Source organism: Leucoraja erinacea, chromosome 10 (genome assembly GCF_028641065.1).
Source record: "Leucoraja erinacea ecotype New England chromosome 10, Leri_hhj_1, whole genome shotgun sequence".
Classification (NCBI taxonomy): Eukaryota; Metazoa; Chordata; class Chondrichthyes; order Rajiformes; family Rajidae; genus Leucoraja; species Leucoraja erinaceus.
This window is the reverse complement of record NC_073386.1, coordinates 12,881,779-12,899,179: the sequence shown is the minus strand read 5'-3', so window position 1 is coordinate 12,899,179 and position 17,401 is coordinate 12,881,779. Positions and strand designations below refer to the sequence as shown.

General features: G+C 41.6%; 1 protein-coding gene across 2 annotated transcripts in view; it reads right to left on the bottom strand.

Moving 5' to 3' along the window:
* Window positions 1-809: 809 nt before the first annotated feature.
* agla (amylo-alpha-1, 6-glucosidase, 4-alpha-glucanotransferase a) overlaps window positions 810-17,401 on the bottom strand; it is a 96,332-nt gene continuing 79,740 nt past the window's right edge. The window contains exons 28-34 of one of the 2 annotated variants that reach the window (XR_008724103.1): window positions 11,916-12,028; window positions 8,826-9,037; window positions 5,696-5,793; window positions 4,761-4,848; window positions 4,528-4,661; window positions 2,973-3,140; window positions 810-883 (exon numbers count right to left, since the gene is read on the bottom strand). Coding sequence is in view for 1 of the 2 variants with exons in the window: in XM_055641491.1 (XP_055497466.1) it covers window positions 3,023-3,140; window positions 4,528-4,661; window positions 4,761-4,848; window positions 5,696-5,793; window positions 8,826-9,037; window positions 11,916-12,028 (763 nt within the window). In the remaining variant the exon portion in view is untranslated. Of the gene's footprint in view, window positions 884-954; window positions 3,141-4,527; window positions 4,662-4,760; window positions 4,849-5,695; window positions 5,794-8,825; window positions 9,038-11,915; window positions 12,029-17,401 lie in introns of those variants that run through there. The other variant, XM_055641491.1, reaches the window with a different exon arrangement.

Sequence of the window (17,401 nt, the reverse complement as noted above, 5' to 3'; positions counted from 1 at the left end):
CCTTCAGTCCGAGAGTCAGGGAAGAGGGAAACTTGAGGTATGAAAAGGTTCTTGAAGGGTTCTGAACATTTTCATGCCTCTAGTTCCCTTCTCCTCTGACTGTCTGAAAAATGGCTTTCAACCCAAACTGTCACCAATTCCTTTTCTCCAGAGATGCTGCTTGCCCCACTGAGTTACTCCTGTATTTTGTGTCTATCTTTGGGTAAACCAGCATCTGCAGATCCTTCCTACACAAGTGGTAGATCGATACAGGTGATGCGTGGGGGTTGATTGGCACACATGTGGAATAGGTGAAAAAGCGACCAAAAAGGTGTCAGATAAGGAGAGAAGGGCAGTGAAATGTAGCTGGGGGAGGGATATGGGTGGAAGGAGACAGGTGGAAGGTGAAAGAGGTTATTGAAGAGGGTTATAAAAGGGAAAAAGAGGTCTTGGGGTGGGAGATGTGAATACGAAGGTGGTGAAAGGAGCAGGTCAAGAGAAACGTGTGTACACCTGGGTGCGGAAAAGAGGGGGCGAGAAGTGGTATCTGTGGTATTTGTCTTGTGCTAGTGGTCACACTCATCAGTTACTTCAGATCGAGGCGTTAGATTCGACATCTCACTGTTTTGTGTATGAAGCAGAATAACTGGCAAATAGATTTTTTGGTATTAGCCACATTCAAACAGATCCCAATTCCACTTAAAACAATTAAAGTTGAGAGAGAATCAAGGTAAATCGACATAATACTCCTTGTGCAGAGGCTGATTGGCGTACTGTGGATTCCTGAAATATCGGATAGACCATTTAGTGATCTGGCAACAAAACATTAAAGAGAAATGTTTAGATAAAGCTATTCAATTTTATTTTAAAGTTATAAGGGGAGTTCTGGACAGGACACTTTAACCTAAAAATGCAAAGATATAATAGTTAGAAACACAACACAATACACTTCATTAATGACAAATCACACACAAACACAAAACAATGAGTGATTTAATGCAGCATTTTTTGCTTAATTACAGCTGTAATATCCATATATGTTTAATTCGTAGCTATCTTTGCAAATTCCAAGGTTTGTAGTAGAAATTGCTGTTTTCAACTTAACATTTCCCCAATTCCAAGCAAATGTGAAACAATTTTGAAAAAAAAAGCATGTCAAGTTTTTTCAATATTCAAAGATAAATTTAACAATAAATGTTGAGCATTACACTTAGGAACAAGGTTACAAATGTTGAATGAAGGATAAAATCAAATATCTCAATTAGATTATCTGTCCTCCTTGACGAGTACTTAATAATTCTGAGGCAAAATTAAAATTTGCTAGTTTTAATGCATTGAAATGGTCAAATGCTGTATTCAACAAAATCCTTTGGAGAAGAACTGCATAGTAAATGCTTATAGACTTTAAAACCTGATGGAAATGCTACAATTACATACGTTGACAGTGATCAGACATTAATATGTATCTGAATTTTACACTTAGTGGGATATAAAACACACATGCATATAGTGTAGGAAAGAACTGCAGATGCCGATTTAAATCGAAGGTAGACACAAAATGCTGGAGTAACTCAGCGGGACAAGCAGCATCTCTGGAGAGAAGGAATGAGTGACATTTCGGGTCGAGACCCTTCTTCAGACTGATTTCAGAGGAGTGGGTGGGACAGAGATAGAATGTAGTCGGAGACAATAAGACTAGTGGGAGAACTTGGAAGTGGGAGGGGATGGAGAGAGAGGGAAAGCAAGGGCTATTTGAAGTTAGAGAAGTCAATGTTCATACTGCTGAGGTGTAAGCTATTCCAGGTGTCAACGTCTGTTCATCGGCGAAACCAAGCACAGGCTCGGCGATCATTTCGCTGAACACCTCCGCTCAGTCCGCAGAACCTACCTGATCTCCCAGTTGCTTAACAATTTAACTCCCCCTCCCATTCCCAAACTGACCTTTCTGTCCTGGGCCTCCTCCATTGGCAGAGTGAGGCACAGCGTAAATTGGAGGAACAGCACCTCATATTTTGCTTGGGTAGCTTACACCCCAGCGGTATGAACATTGAATTCTCTAACTTCAAATAGCCCTTGTTTTCCCGCTCCATCCCCTCCCCCTTCCAAGTTCTCCCACTAGTCTTACTGTCTCCGACTACATTCTATCTCTGTCCCGCCCACTCCCCTGACATCAATCTGAAGAAGGGTCTCAACGCGAAACGTCGCCCATTCCTTCTCTTCAAAGATGCTGCCTGACCCGCTGAGTTACTACAGTACTTTGTGTCCACACATGCATATAGTTTTGTTCTATACTTGATGGCAATCTTAATCAGTGAAGTTATGACTAATTATCAAGACTTCAAAGACATTATGTCCAACCTTCATTCCATTAAACACACAGGTTTCCCCTCCTACAATTCTAAATGTGCAATTTTCATGCAAGTACTTAAAATAACTTTCATTCCAGTGCCTAAAAAAATTGGTACAGTGTTGTACAAGATAATGATTCTTTTTCACATTAATTCACCACTGTTAAATTAAAATAATATAGAAAGTGCTTTAAAATTATAGTTTTCAACTCTATATGTAATGTTAATTTCAGGTTATTTGCATCTTGGCAAATTAAACAATCACAGTGGCAGCTACAACAAAGGCTCAAATTTGGATTTGTGCATTGCTACCATTTTAATCAAACTATCCTAAGCTGTTCCAACGTCAAGATTTAGATTCTATTCCGCACTAAGGTTAGCAATTTAAAACGAGTTTTGGATTAATGCAATGTTGCTAACAGCCAGGCTTGATTATAAATAGTTAAGATCACAAGAACATTGAATCAATAATTTGAAAAAAAAATCCTTTTATACTGAATATACCACATGAACATACACGTAATTCCATATCACGTACAAGGTCACACGTTTGCACTGTTCAAGCGATGTTTTTAATTGTATCACAAAAACCGTAGTTAAATGGCAAGTGGTATTTAATACTATGGCGAGACATGAAAGCACCACCTTCAGTTAAACTGCTGCACTGCGGTTAGCAACAGGAAAAATACTGCACTTCAAAGCTCATACAGAACATCTAGAACTACTGCAATTGACCAGGCCTGGGTTTCACAGCTAAATGGACAGTGCGCTCCATTTTCATTTGTAAGCTCTGGAAGACCTTTCCAGGGAGATCTAAATAAAACAAAACAAAAGTAAATAAAAAGCCAGTAATTCATTTGATGTGGTAAAAGTCTCTCTTGGTGAAGGTTCGAAGGATTGGAACCTCGACCAAGAGAGACTTTTTTCCCCCCCCAAACATTATCTTAATTAAAAAGAGTTGGCACTTCAAGATAATTCCATGCTGCATTATCAATCAGTTGGCAAACCATAGTTGAAAGTCAAGTTGACGATTCTTTTAAGTGTTAAAGACCTAATATTTTGTACACAAGCTCAGAACACATACCAAAAGGGCTGCCAAACATTTGAATGCAAAAGATTCACATTGCTATCCTGAGCAGTAGGACAGAACATTGAAATACAAGGTTTTAGAATGAGGCATGTTCTGACTAGTTCTCATAATGTGATCTTTAAATGCTAGAGAATAAAGCAGCTAACATATCGAACCAAAGTTAATCTGCCTTTGTCTGTCTTTGAAGTGAATAAGGAGCATACCTGCAAGGAATAAAAGTTTACTGCAGTAAGTTTCACGGTTACAGTACCAGGTATTACTGCTGTACAAATTGTACATCTGAAGTCATCTAGAGAATTACTAATGACACGTTATTCAATTAAACCCATAACCCTCAAATCTAGCTGTGAAAGATGATGAATGTCAACAAACTAAATTTTGTACACATTAAAATTCATACAAATCCTGTAAGATTGGGCGGTAGAGCTGCTGCCTTACAGCACTAGAGGCCTGGGTTTGACCTTGACTATGGTTGCTGTCTGTACAGACTTAGTACGTTCTCCCCGTAACCGTGTGGGTTTTCTCTGGGAGCCCCGGTTTCCTCCCACACTCCAAAGATGTACAGGTTTGTAGGTTAATTGGCTTCTGTAAATTGTCCCTAGTCTGTAGGATACAGGGTGATCACTGGTCAGCACAGACTTGGTAGGCCGAAGGACCTGTTTCCGCACTGTATCTCTAAACTAAAAAATGTTATACGAGTAGGGTTCTTAGATGCTTATGGCCTGAATTGGATAAGCACTTAAATATAACCTGGAGTGCCTCACTTTAATATCTGAAAGAAGTCTTTTATTTTAAAGCTGAGCTTTCTGCTGGATCCCGTTCTGTTCTATTCACTTTTTTAATTCTCACTATATCATGTATGAGTCAGCTAATTTGTGCATTGACTACAAAACCAAGTCAGCACCCATATTGAAGTAAACAAATGTTGTGATCATTTGTATCAGAACATTACTTCAGTCAGTACCCAAAAACATTTTTTTTTAACTCAGCAACTCAGACATGCACCAACATAATGTAAATTATTTGATGTTCAAAAGGTGTTCAAAAGGTACGTTTTCCAAAGAAACTGGGAAAATGCAATCATCTTAGTTCTTAAAATTATTCCCTTACTTTGACAGGTGATCATAATGATGAGAAAGAACATGTTTCACTAAATATTTAGTGTCTTCATACAATTTCTCTTCAATCATTTTTGAAAAGTGCAACTTTGCACGAAGGAAATACCCGAGAGGCCACAGCCATTCCTAGAAAACAAAAGAAATGCAAATAACATGACTTTCATGATATTGTGTGCAGTCAGTAGGTAATGCAGCGGAAGTAGATGAAATAGTTTAAATGATTACCGGTCCTTGATGGTAATTATAACCCTTGGCAATGTTGAAGTTGCCATTGTCGATCGAGTTATCGTAAAAACCACAATAAACCTGGTCACTAATCAAAGGGAGAAATGAAACATTAACAAAGAAAATAAATCACAGGAAAGACGAATCAATGAGATGATTAGTAAAATAAATATCACGGAATCGTAGCTTCGCACTAATTCATTTTAAAACACAACAATTGCAAAAGAGAGATGTAGACACAAGGACCTGCAGTTGTTAGTTTACCAAAAAAAGACAAAGTGCTGGAGTAACTCAGCTGTTCAGGCAACGCCTCTGTAGAACACGGATATGTGACGTTTCGGGTCCGGGCCCTTCAGATTGTTTTGGCGGGGAAAAGCTGGAAGAGAGGCGGGGCGGGACAAAGGCTGGCAAGTGATACGTGAATACAGGTGTAGGGGGTTTTGCATTGGCAGCTGGTTGGACAAAGACCAGAGATGAAAAGACTAAAAGTGAGAGATAAAGATAGAAGAATCATAAAATGTGAAGCTAGAGGAAGTTTTATAGGTCGATGGGATTGGGTATGAGGAGGGTCTTGATCCGAAACATCACCTATTCCTTTTCTTCGGGATGCTTCCCGACTCACTGAGTTATTCCAGCAGTTTACGTTTATCTTCAATGAGGAGAAATGGGCGTGCATTCAGATGGGGCTCAGGGAAAAGAGACAGACAAAAGAGTGAGAGGGTGTTTTTTTGTTGATTATTAGTTATCTAAAACTAGAAATGTTCATACCATTTTTGTAGTACACTACTACAATCAGCCTGAAATAGGTTTGACCAGAAACATCGCCTGTCCAGATTCCCCAGAGATGCTGCCTGACCTGTTGAGTAACTCCAGCACTTGGTACCTTTAATTGCAAGAGACACATAGATACTTGAAACCACAATAATTTAACTTACTCTGGGTCTAAAGTTTTCAATCCCAGGGGTCCAAGTAGATGATCCTCTACAACTTTTAAAGCTTTCCATGCTTTTTCTGGTGTGAAAAGCTCAGGAGCCTGAAAACATAAAGTAATGATTTTAGTCCAATCATTAAATCTTTAGTTGGTCATTCGTGCAATTTTACACGCCAATACCATGTGAAAGATGGAAGGTGGAAGATTTTACTCGTGAATCAATTGAATATGAATGGCACCAAGCTTGGTATTTAAAAAGTATATGACAAGAATACAAACGTTAGCCAGAGTTATAAATATGTATATATTTCCTCATAACGTAATGCCCAGTCCCTTCCACCATGGCAACAGGCTGTTAACGGCAAGGCTACATGTTTAACAATTTTTAACTTGAAGAGCACAAGACGGCACTGGAAACGTGGCGATTCTTGTGTACTGCTTCGGTATAGTCTACTAAGTATAACTGTGCCTATGTATAGTAAGAATTTTACTGAGGTGTACTTTTGAGAAATATAAAAGTGGATAAGTCTCCAGTCCGGACAGGATAAAATACCATTGGACCTTGAGGGAAGTTAGTGTAGAAAAACAGGGGCTATGGCATAAATATTTCAAATGTCATTAGAAACGGGCATAGTGCCGGAGGATTGGCGTACTGCGCATGTTGTTCCATTGTTTTAAATAGGGGTCTAAAAGTAAACCTAGCAAAGTATAGACCTGTTAGTTTGACGTCAGTGGTGGGCAAATTAATGGAAAGAATACTTAGAGATAAAGTATATATAAGCATCTGGATCAAACAGGGTCTGATTAGGAACAGTCAACATGGATTTGAGCTCTGGAAGGTCATGTTTCCTCACTCCATTCTACATGGCTTGAATTTTTCTTAAGATGTTACCCCTGGTTCTGGATGGGGGTAACAGCAGGAACATGTTTCCTGTATCTGGACTTCAGTAAGGCCTTAACACAAGGTTCTTCATGGAAGGTTGGTTAAGAAGGTTCAATGGTTGGGTATTAATGGTTGTACAAGCCCAGCCACTAGCAAGATGGATTCAACAGTGGCTGAATGGGAGATCCCTTGAGAGTAATGGTGGATGGTTCCCTGTCAGGTTGGAGGCCAGTGACGAAATGGGGGGCAAAACTTCTGTGTTGGGTCCACTGTTGTCTCACATGTACTCAATGATCTGGATGATGGTGTGTACTAAATTGGATTAGTAAGTATTCAGATGATACTAAGATAGGTGGGGCGTGGGTAATGAAGTAGAGTTTGAAAAGTCTACAGAGAGATTTATTCCCCTTGGAAGAGTGGGCTGAAAGATGGCAGCCATGAAGTTTAATGCTGCCTAAGTGTGAGGTGCTACCATCTTGGCAGGACAAATCAAATTTAGGACGTACATGGTAATCTGTAGGGCATTGAAGACTGTAGGTGAACAGAGGGATCTGGGAATAACTGTGCACAGTTCCCTGAAAGTGGAATTCATGTAGATAGGGTGGTAAAGAAAGCTTTTGGTGTGCTGGCCTTCATAAATCAGAGCATTGAGTATAGAAGTTGGGATGTAATGTTAAAATTGTACAAGGCATTGGTGAGGCCAATTCTGGAGTATGGTGTATAATGTTGGTCGCCTAATAATAGGAAGGATGTCAACAAAATAGAGAGAGTACAGAGGAGATGTACGAGAATGTTGCCTGGGTTTCAGCAACTAAGTTACAGAGAAAGGTTGAACAAGTTAGGGCTTTATTCTTTGGAGCGCAGAAGGTTAAGGGGGGACTTGATAGAGGTTTTTAAAAAGATGAGAGGGATAGAAAGAGTTGACGTGGAAAAACTTTTCCCACTGAGAGTAGGGAAGATTCAAACAAGGGGACATGACTTGAGAATTAAGGGAATGAAGTTTAGGGGTAACATGAGGGGGAACTTCTTTACTCAGAGAGTGGTAGCTGTGTGGAATGAGCTTCCAGTGAAGGTGGTGGAGGCAGGTTCGTTTTTATCATTTAAAAATAAAGTGGATAGTTATATGGATGGGAAGGGAATGGAGGGTTTTGGTCTGAGCGCAGGTATATGGAGAATACTTGTTCGGCATGGACTAGAAGGGTCGAGATGGCCTGTTTCCGTGCTGTAATTGTTATATGGTTATATGGTATGCAAAATGGAATTTCACTGTACCTGGATACACATGAGAATAAAATACCATTGAAGCCTTTAAAACAGTAGTACAAAAACAACAAATATATATTAGACAATAGACAATAGGTGCAGGAGTAGGCTATTCGGCCCTTCGAGCCAGCACTGCCATTTAATGTGATCATGACTGATCATCCCCAATCAGTACCCCGTTCCCGCCTTCTCCCCATATCCCCTGACTCCGCTATCTTTAAGAGCCCTATCTAGCTCTCGCTTGAAAGTATCCAGAGAACCGGCCTCCACCGCCCTCTGAGGCAGAGAATTCCACAGACTCACGACTCTCTGTGAGAAAAAGTGTTTCCTCGTCTCCGTTCTACATGGCTTACCCCTTATTCTTAAACTGTGGCCCCTGGTTCTGGACTCCCCCAACATCGGGAACATGTTTCCTGCCTCTAGCGTGTGCAAACCCTTAACAATCTTATATGTTTCAATAAGATGCCCTCTCATCCTTCTAAACTCCAGATTGTACAAGCCCAGCCGCTCCATTCTCTCAGCATATAACAGTCCCGCCATCCCGGGAATTAACCTTGTGAACCTACGCTGCACTCCCTCAATAGCAAGAATGTCCTTCCTCAAATTAGGGGACCAAAACTTCACACAATACTCCAGGTGTTGTCTGACTAGGGCTCTGTACAACTGCAGAATTGTTATTAAGGCCAACATGCCATTCACTTTCTTCACTGCCTGCTGTACCTGCATGCTTACTTTCATAGACTGATGAACAAGGACCCCCAGATCCCGTTGTACTTCCCCTTTTCCCAACTTGACGCCATTTAGATAGTAATCTGCCTTCCTGTTTTTGCAACCAAAGCAAAACACATTTATCCGCATTAAACTTCACCTGCCATGCATCTGCCCACTTCCCTAACCTGTCCAAGTCACCCTGTATTCTCATAGCATCCTCCTCAGTTCACACTGCCACCCAGCTTTGTGTCATATTCAGGCAAACGTGATCACTTACCACGACCATAGTTATAGGAAAGTTTGGTCTCAGTTGATAATCACACCATGGGCTGGTAGCTCCATAAGTGTCTTTATAAATGTTCTTTTTGTGGACAAAGTTGGGATATTTTTCATTGGGATCATTAGGATCCCCAGAAACAAAGAAGCTCTTTTCAAAGTTGTCTTGTATTTTTTTGTCCCATTCCTCATACGTAATAAATACTTCTTTTCCTGTATAACACAATCAATCTCATTATCCAATATTGCAAGTTAAAGAATATAATTTATAATTCAATTAAAAAAAACATCTTTAACAAAGCACTGCATCACGATTAACATTTCAGCACTGGGACATGTTATGGAACACTGGCCTGAAAGATGATGGTTACTTCAAGTGTTGACATGAGGCTACAATACTACCTGTTGAACTGTTGCAGCCTTTGACTGGAATGGTTAACCAGATTTGACCAGCAGCAAGACTAATTAGGTAGCTAAAATAGTTGTAGACATTTTCACTTGCGGACTCCTAAATTGGCAAAGCAAATTTCCAGCCTTAAGAGTTCTATAGCCGACGATGTTTCGCTCCATTCAGGCAGTGAACAGGACAATTAGCTGAATACTCTTAAAAAAGGAAGTACTTGTTCTTTCACGGGACAAGAGACCGCAGATGCTGACATCCCGAGTAAAAAACAAACTCAGCATGTCATCTGAGGTGGGAAATGGACAGACGACATTTTGGGTTGGGACCCACAAGTCTGCTAAGCCTTTATTCAGTACCTTAATTCCACTTACCTGCATTTAGTCTACACTGCTTAACCCTTTGAACATCTTGATCACTACCATAAATACTTAAATCGATCCAGGAGGCAGGATTAACAGAAGTTCCGAAGCATCGAGAGCTTATATGAATTTTTCTGGTTTAATGTCTCCCCACCTCCTGCCCATCCCTCATGCCTAATCTCCCCACTAATACTTCCACCAACTAATTCCTGGCATGAGATGTTGTCCTATTGTGGCCAGCTAAAGAAGCTGAATCTGTAGCCTTTGAAATTCAGAAGAACGAGTCGGCTTACTGAATGATACAAGGTCCTATGGGGACATGATGTTGACGCTTCCACTGCTAGGTGAGCTTCAGACAAGGGGACAGTTGCAATAGAAGGGGGTGTTCTTTTAAAACTAAGGCATGTCAGAATTTCATCCCAGAGGGCAGTAAATATCTGGAATTTTTTACCCTGCCGAAATGTGGAGGCTGGATCTTTGAAGGCATTGAAAGAGGAGGTAGATCAAATTTACAAAGATCATGGAATTTAAGGCTGTGATGAAATGGCACAGAAGAATTGTCAAGATCTGGGGCAGATCAGACATGATCATAGTGAATGGATCAGGCTGAATAGCCTGCTACTACTATTTTCTTGAGTTTCTATTCACCATTACCTTTACATTTATGGGTTTTAGACTCCTGTGCCGACTATCTAGGCACCAATATTTTGTACACCTCTACAAGTCTGCCTTCAGCCTAACCCTCTCTACAAAACACTTCAGTGCAAGGGTTCCCAACCTAGGGTCAATTTACCCCCAGGGGGTACATTTGTTTATTCTGGAACTTAAAATAATAATAACAATATTAAAAACAGTATTTTTAAATTTCCTCTTTGTCGGTTGCTATATTATGGTAGAAGTGTAAACTAAAATTACTGAACAACAGGGTGGGGGTAAGTTTACTTTCAAAATGTTGCCAGGGGTAAACGGGACGAAAAAGGTTGGGAACCCCTGCTTCAGTGCAATGATAGCATTCAAGCTGTGGTCCAACTAGTGGCAGCACAGTGGTACAGCTGCTGCCTTACAGCGCCAGAGACCCGGGTTCGATCCTGAACACGGGTGCTGTCTGAACGGAGTATGTACGTTCTCCCTGTGACCGTGTGGGTTTTCCCCGGGTGCTCTGGTTTCCCACACTCCAAAGGTGTACAGTTTTGTAGGTTAATTAGCTTCGGTAAAATTGGAAATTGTCCCTAGTGTATAGGATAGCGATAGTGTACGGGGTTGTTCGCTGGTCGGCGTGGAGACATTGTGCCGAAGGGCCAGGTTCCTCACTGTATCTCTAAAGTCTAAACAAAAGTCTTGTGTTGCGAACGTAATAATTCTTAATGTCTATGCCTCAGCTAGCAAAGGAAAACATCCCCAAGGCCTACTTAATTGCCTTACTCACCCACCCTTCCACCTTTAAGTGTCAAGTCAAGAGAGTTTATTGTCATGTGTCCCAGATAGGACAATGAAATTCTTGCTTGCTGCAGCACAACAGAGTATTGTAAGCATAAATATAGAACAGTTCAGTGTGCCTATTTAGCACAGATACATAGCATAGACCAATATACACACACATAAATAAACAGATAAAGTGCAATAGGCTGTTATAATTCAGAGTTTGTTTGATGGCGAGTTTAATAACCTGATGGCTGTGGGGAAGTAGCTGTTCCTGAACCTGGATGTACCAGATTTCAGGCTCCTGTACCTTCTATCTGACAGTAGCAGAGAGATTAGTGTGTGGCCAGGATGGTGTGGGTCCTTGATGATGTTGGCAGCCTTTTTGAGGCAGCGACTGCGATACATCCCTTCGATGGTGGGGAGGTCAGAGCCGATGATGGACTGGGCTGTGGTCACAACTTTCTGCATTCTTTTCCACTCCTGGACGCTCAAGTTGCTGAACCAAGTCAGCATGCTCTCTACCGTGCACCTGTAGAAGTTCGAGAGAGTCCTCTTTGACATACTGAGTCTCCGTAATCTTCTCAGGAAGTAGAGGCGCTGATGTGCTTTCTTTAGAATGTCCGTAAAAACTCCAGCCAGTTGGTCCGCACAGGTTTTTAGAACACGGCCGGGTATACCATCAGGTCCAGGCGCCTTCCGAGGGTTCACCCCCGCTGAAGGATCTTCTGACATTGGCCTCTGTGACTGTGACTGAAATACACTCCAGAGTTTCTCAGCTCCTTTATTCAACTCAGTATAAAAACTCATTTATTATGTATTTCCTCACCGTTTTACACCTCTGGGAAAATTACATTTGCACTTTTCCACCCAGCTGACTAGTAAATTCTGCAGAGATTTGTGCTCTCACCTTTCAGCTGTCCCTTGACTCCAGTGTAAGGAAACGAAGATGTTTTGGAAAGGTTCGCCAGCCAGCGAACAGTTGACTTACAAAGGCCAATGATTTCAACTGCAGATCCATCCCTGAAATAAAATGAAGAGATTTCAAATGGTTACTTCATTGTGGAGAAAAGAAACAAAGGATAAAGTTTATCTAGCTGCAGTTTAAAGGCTTCGATATAGCTAAGTTCAAACACTCCACAAAGGAATAAATGGAAAACAAACTCCAGGCCAAAAGAAATTCAAGGATGCAGCAAGAAAATAAAGTGTTTAGTGGGAGAAGATTTAGGGCAATTCAAAGAGCAGATGGTGGTGGAATAAATTTATTAAAGAAATTGCAGTGTGGTGCTTGATGTCCAAACGCAAGGTTGTGATGTTGAAAGAAATGAATGGATGAAGGAATGCTTAAGAGGCACATATTAACGGAGCGGAGAAACGATGGATCAGTAAAGCCATTTCTGGTAATCCACTTGTTTTGACTAAAATGGTAAAATTAATCAGGCAAGAGAACTTCCTCACTTGCACAAGAGAAAATCATTTGAAGAGGTTGGTGTAGTCCACTGTGCCAAAGTCCACAAGACAGGTTGGTAAGGATGGGGAGCCACAGCACACCATGATCACAGCCTAGTCAATGTCAATTGTGACTTTAATTGGGAGCTTCTCAATGGTGGAAATGTAAATATAGAATTGTAAAATTTGAAGAGTGGGGAAGAGCCTTCAAAGTAGGCTGCAGGAGTCATAGAAAAATAGAAAATAGGATCGCCATTCGGCCCAGCACCCGCGATCAGCTCCAGCCAGCCATTCAATACGAGCATGGCTCATTATCCACAATCAGTACTCTCCATATCTCTTGATTCCATTAGCCCCAAGAGCTATAAATAACCCACTTGAATCCATCCAGTGAATTGGCCTCCACTGTCTTCTGTGGCAGAGAATTCCACTGGGTGAAAATGTTTTTCCTCATCTCAGTCCTAAATGGCCTACCACTTATTCTTAAACTGTGACCCCTGATTCTGGACTCCCCCTTTGTGTCGCTCCGGGACACAAAGATGGCCGTGGAAGGAGAGGAGAGGGACGTTGGTTCATTGGAACTGCTCCAGTACATTGAGCGGACTTTGATTAAAGGCGCCAAAAATGGCGGCGCTCGCATGTGTAATATATTCAAAAGGAATGTCACTGTGCAATTGCATATGTGACAAATGGAGCACCATTGATCACGGAGATGGACAGATATTTGTAATACAACAAATCATAAACAAGGATGGTTAAAGAAGAGGCAGTTTACAAACACAATGGTGGTCAAGTCTTTATTTGAGAAAGGCTCAAAATGACAATTGAAAGCTGCAGAAAATTGAAATAAAACATTTTACAATTCACGAAAAACTTTTCTGTATCAAAATTTGTTCCGAGAGTTTAGAGTGCTAAAATTGTCATACAACATTTTGTAAAACATAACTGGAGCATAATCAAAAATATAAAGACTAAATTGCTATCAAACCTTATAATATAGAAACATAGAAAATAGTTGCAGGAGGAGGCCATTTGGCCCATCGAGCCAGCACCGCCATTCATTGTGATCATGGCTGATTATCCACAATCAGTAAGCCGTGCCTATCTTCTCCCCTCGATTCCGTTAGAGCTCTATCTAACTCTTTTAAATTTATCCTATGAATTGGCCTCTACTGTCTTCTGTGGCAGAGAATTCCACAAATTCACAACTCTCTGATTGAAAACATTTTTTTTTTCTCATCTCAGTTTTAAATGGCCTCCCCTTTATTCTTAGACTGTGGCCCCTGGTTCTGGACTCCCCCAACATTGGGAATATTTTCCTGCATATAGCTTGTCCAGTTCTTTTATAATTTTATATGTTTCTATAAGATCCCCTCTCATCCTAAATTCCAGTGAATACAAGCCCAGTTCTTCCACATATGACAGTCCCACCATCCCGGGGATTAACCTTGTGAACCTACGCTGCACTGCCTCAATAGCAAGGATGTCCTTCCTCAAATTAGGAGAACAAAACTGCACACAATACTCCAGATGTGGTCTCACCGGGGCCCTGTACAACTGCAGAAGGACCTCTTTACTCCTATACTCAAATCCTCTCATTATGAAGGCCAACATGCCATTAGATTTCTTCACTGCCTGCTGTACCTGCATGTGTACTTTCAGTGACTGGTGTATAAGGGCACTCAGGTCTCGTTGCACTTCCCTTTCTTCTAATCCAACACCAATGAGATATTAATCTGCCTCCTTGTTCTTGGACCCAAAGTGGATAACCTCACATGTATCTATATTATACTGCATCTGCCATGTAACTGCCCACACTCAACCTGTCCAAGTCACCCTGCAACCTCCTAGCATCCTCTTTGCAGTTCACACTGCCACCCAGCTTTGTGTTATCTGCAAATTTGCTAGTGTTACTTTTAATTCCATCATCTAAATCATTAATATATATTGTAAATAATTGTGGCCACAGCACCGAGACTTGCAGCACTCCACTTGCCACTGCCTGCCATTCTGACAGGGACCCGTTTATTCCTACTCCGTTTCCTATCTGCCAACCAATTCTTCATCCATGTCAATACCGTACCCCCAATACCACGTGCTCTAGTTTTGTCCACTAATCTCCTGTGTGGGACTTCATCAAAAGCTTTCTGAAAGTCCAGATACACTATATCCACTGGCTCTCATTCATCCATATTACTTGTCACATCCTCAAAAAATTCCAGATTAATCAAGCAGGATTTCACCTTCATAAATCCATGCTGTCTTGGACCAATCCTTTTACTGCTATCCAAATGAGCCGTTATTACTTCTTTAATAATCGACTCCAGCATCTTCCCCACCACCGATGTCAGGATAACTGATCTATAATTCCTCATTTCTTTCTCACTCCTTTCTTGAAAAGTGGGATAACATTGGCTACCCTCCAATCCACAGGAACTGATCCTGAATCTATAGAACATTGGAAAATGATCACCAATGCATCCATGATTTCTAGAGACACCTTGAATACCCTGGGATGGAGACCATCAGGCCCTGGGAATTTATCAGCCTTCAGTCCCACCCGTCTACCCAATACTATTTCTCGCCTAATGCAAATTGCTTTCAGTTCCTCTCTCTCTAGATCCTCTGTCCCCTAGTACACCTGGGAGATTGTGTCTTCCTTAGTGAAGACAGAACGAAACACAGTACCTGTTCAACTCTTCTGCCATTTCCTAGTTCCCCATAATGATTTCACCTGTTTCTGCCTTCAAGGGACCCACATTTGTCTCTGCTAATCTTTTTCTCTTAACATACTTAAATAAGCTTTTCCTATCCTTCTTTATATTCTTGGCCAGCTTACCCTCGTACTTCATCTTTTCACCCCATATTGCCCTGTTTGTTACCTCTGTTGTCCTTTGAATGTCTCCCAATCCTCTGGCTTCCCGCTACTCTTTGCTGTGTTATACAGCTTTTCTTTTAATTTTACTCCATCCTTAACTTCCCTTGTCAGCCACGGTTGCCTCTTGCTCCCCTTAGAATCTTTCTTCCTCTTTGGAATGAAATGATCCTTCATCTTCTGGATTAAATCTGGTTCATTGGACAACACTAAATCTAGAATTGCCTTCTCGCTGGTAGACTCCAGTACAAGCTGCTCTAAGAATCCACCCAGGAGGCACTCTACAAACTCTCTTTCTTGGGCTTCAGAACCAACCTTATTTTCCCCAGTCTACCTGCATATTGAAATCTCCCATAACCACAGTGGCATTACATGCCAAGTTTAACTCCTGCTACAACTTGCACCCTACTTGTATCCAGGTTACTGTTTGGGGGCCTGTAGATAACTCCTTACCGTTACAACTCCTCAATTCTATCCATAGCGACTCTACATTGTCAGTCCCTACGTCACAGCTCACAAGGGACTGAATTTCATCCCTCACCAACAGAGCTACCCCACCTGCCTGACGTATAACCCTGAATATTCAGTTCCCAGTCCCGATCCACCACAATGTCATATATACCAATCTCCAACTGCGCCTCAAGCTCATCCACTTTACCTCTTATACTTTGTGCATTCATATATACTTTTAATCCATTACTCATCTCACCTTTCACATCAATCTCTATTTCACTTGGCCATACTCTCATACTATCCCTTCGTGAGCTTTCTGTCCCATTAATTAGAAACATAGAAACATAGAAATTAGGTGCAGGAGTAGGCCATTCGGCCCTTCGAACCTGCACCGCCATTCAATATGATCATGGCTGATCATCCCACTCCGTATCCCGTACCTGCCTTCTCTCCATACCCCCTGATCCCCTTAGCCACAAGGGCCACATCTAACTCCCTCTTAAATATAGCCAATGGACTGGCCTCAACTACCCTTTGTGGCAGAGAGTTCCAGAGATTCACCACTCTCTGTGTGAAAAAAAGTTCTTCTCATCTCGGTTTTAAAGGATTTCCCCCTTATCCTAAAGCTGTGACCCCTTGTCCTGGACTTCCCTCACATCGGGAACAATCTTCCTGCATCTAGCCTGTCCAACCCCTTAAGAATTTTGTAAGTTTCTATAAGATCCCCTCTCAATCTCCTAAATTCTAGAGAGTATAAACCAAGTCTATCCAGTCTTTCTTCATAAGACAATCCTGACATCCCAGGAATCAGTCTGGTGAACCGTCTCTGCACTCCCTCTATGGCAATAATATCCTTCCTCAGATTTGGAGACCAAAACTGTACGCAATACTCTAGGTGTGGTCTCACCAAGACCCTGTACAACTGCAGTAGAACCTCTCTGCTCCTATACTCAAATCCTTTTGCAATGAAAGCTAACATACCATTCGCTTTCTTTACAGCCTGCTGCACCTGCATGCCTACCTTCAATGACTGGTGTACCATGACACCCAGGTCTCGCTGCATCTCCTCCTTTCCCAATCGGCCACCATTTAGATAATAGTCTGCTTTCCTGTTTTTGCCACCAAAATGGATAACCTCACATTTATCCACATTATACTGCATCTGCCAAACATTTGCCCACTCACCCAGCCTATCCAAGTCACCCTGCAGTCTCCTAGCATCCTCCTCACAGCTAACACTGCCCCCCAGCTTAGTGTCATCCGCAAACTTGGAGATATTGCCTTCAATTCCCTCATCCAGATCATTAATATATATTGTAAATAGCTGGGGTCCCAGTACTGAGCCTTGGGGTACCCCACTAGTCACTGCCTGCCATTGTGAAAAGGACCCGTTTACTCCTACTCTTTGCTTCCTGTTTGCCAGCCAGTTCTCTAGCCACATCAATACTGAACCCCCAATGCCTTGTGCTTTAAGTTTGTATACTAATCTCTTATGTGGGACCTTGTCGAAAGCCTTCTGGAAGTCCAGATACACCACATCCACTGGTTCTCCACTATCCACGCTACTAGTTACATCCTCGAAAAATTCTATAAGATTCGTCAGACATGATTTACCTTTT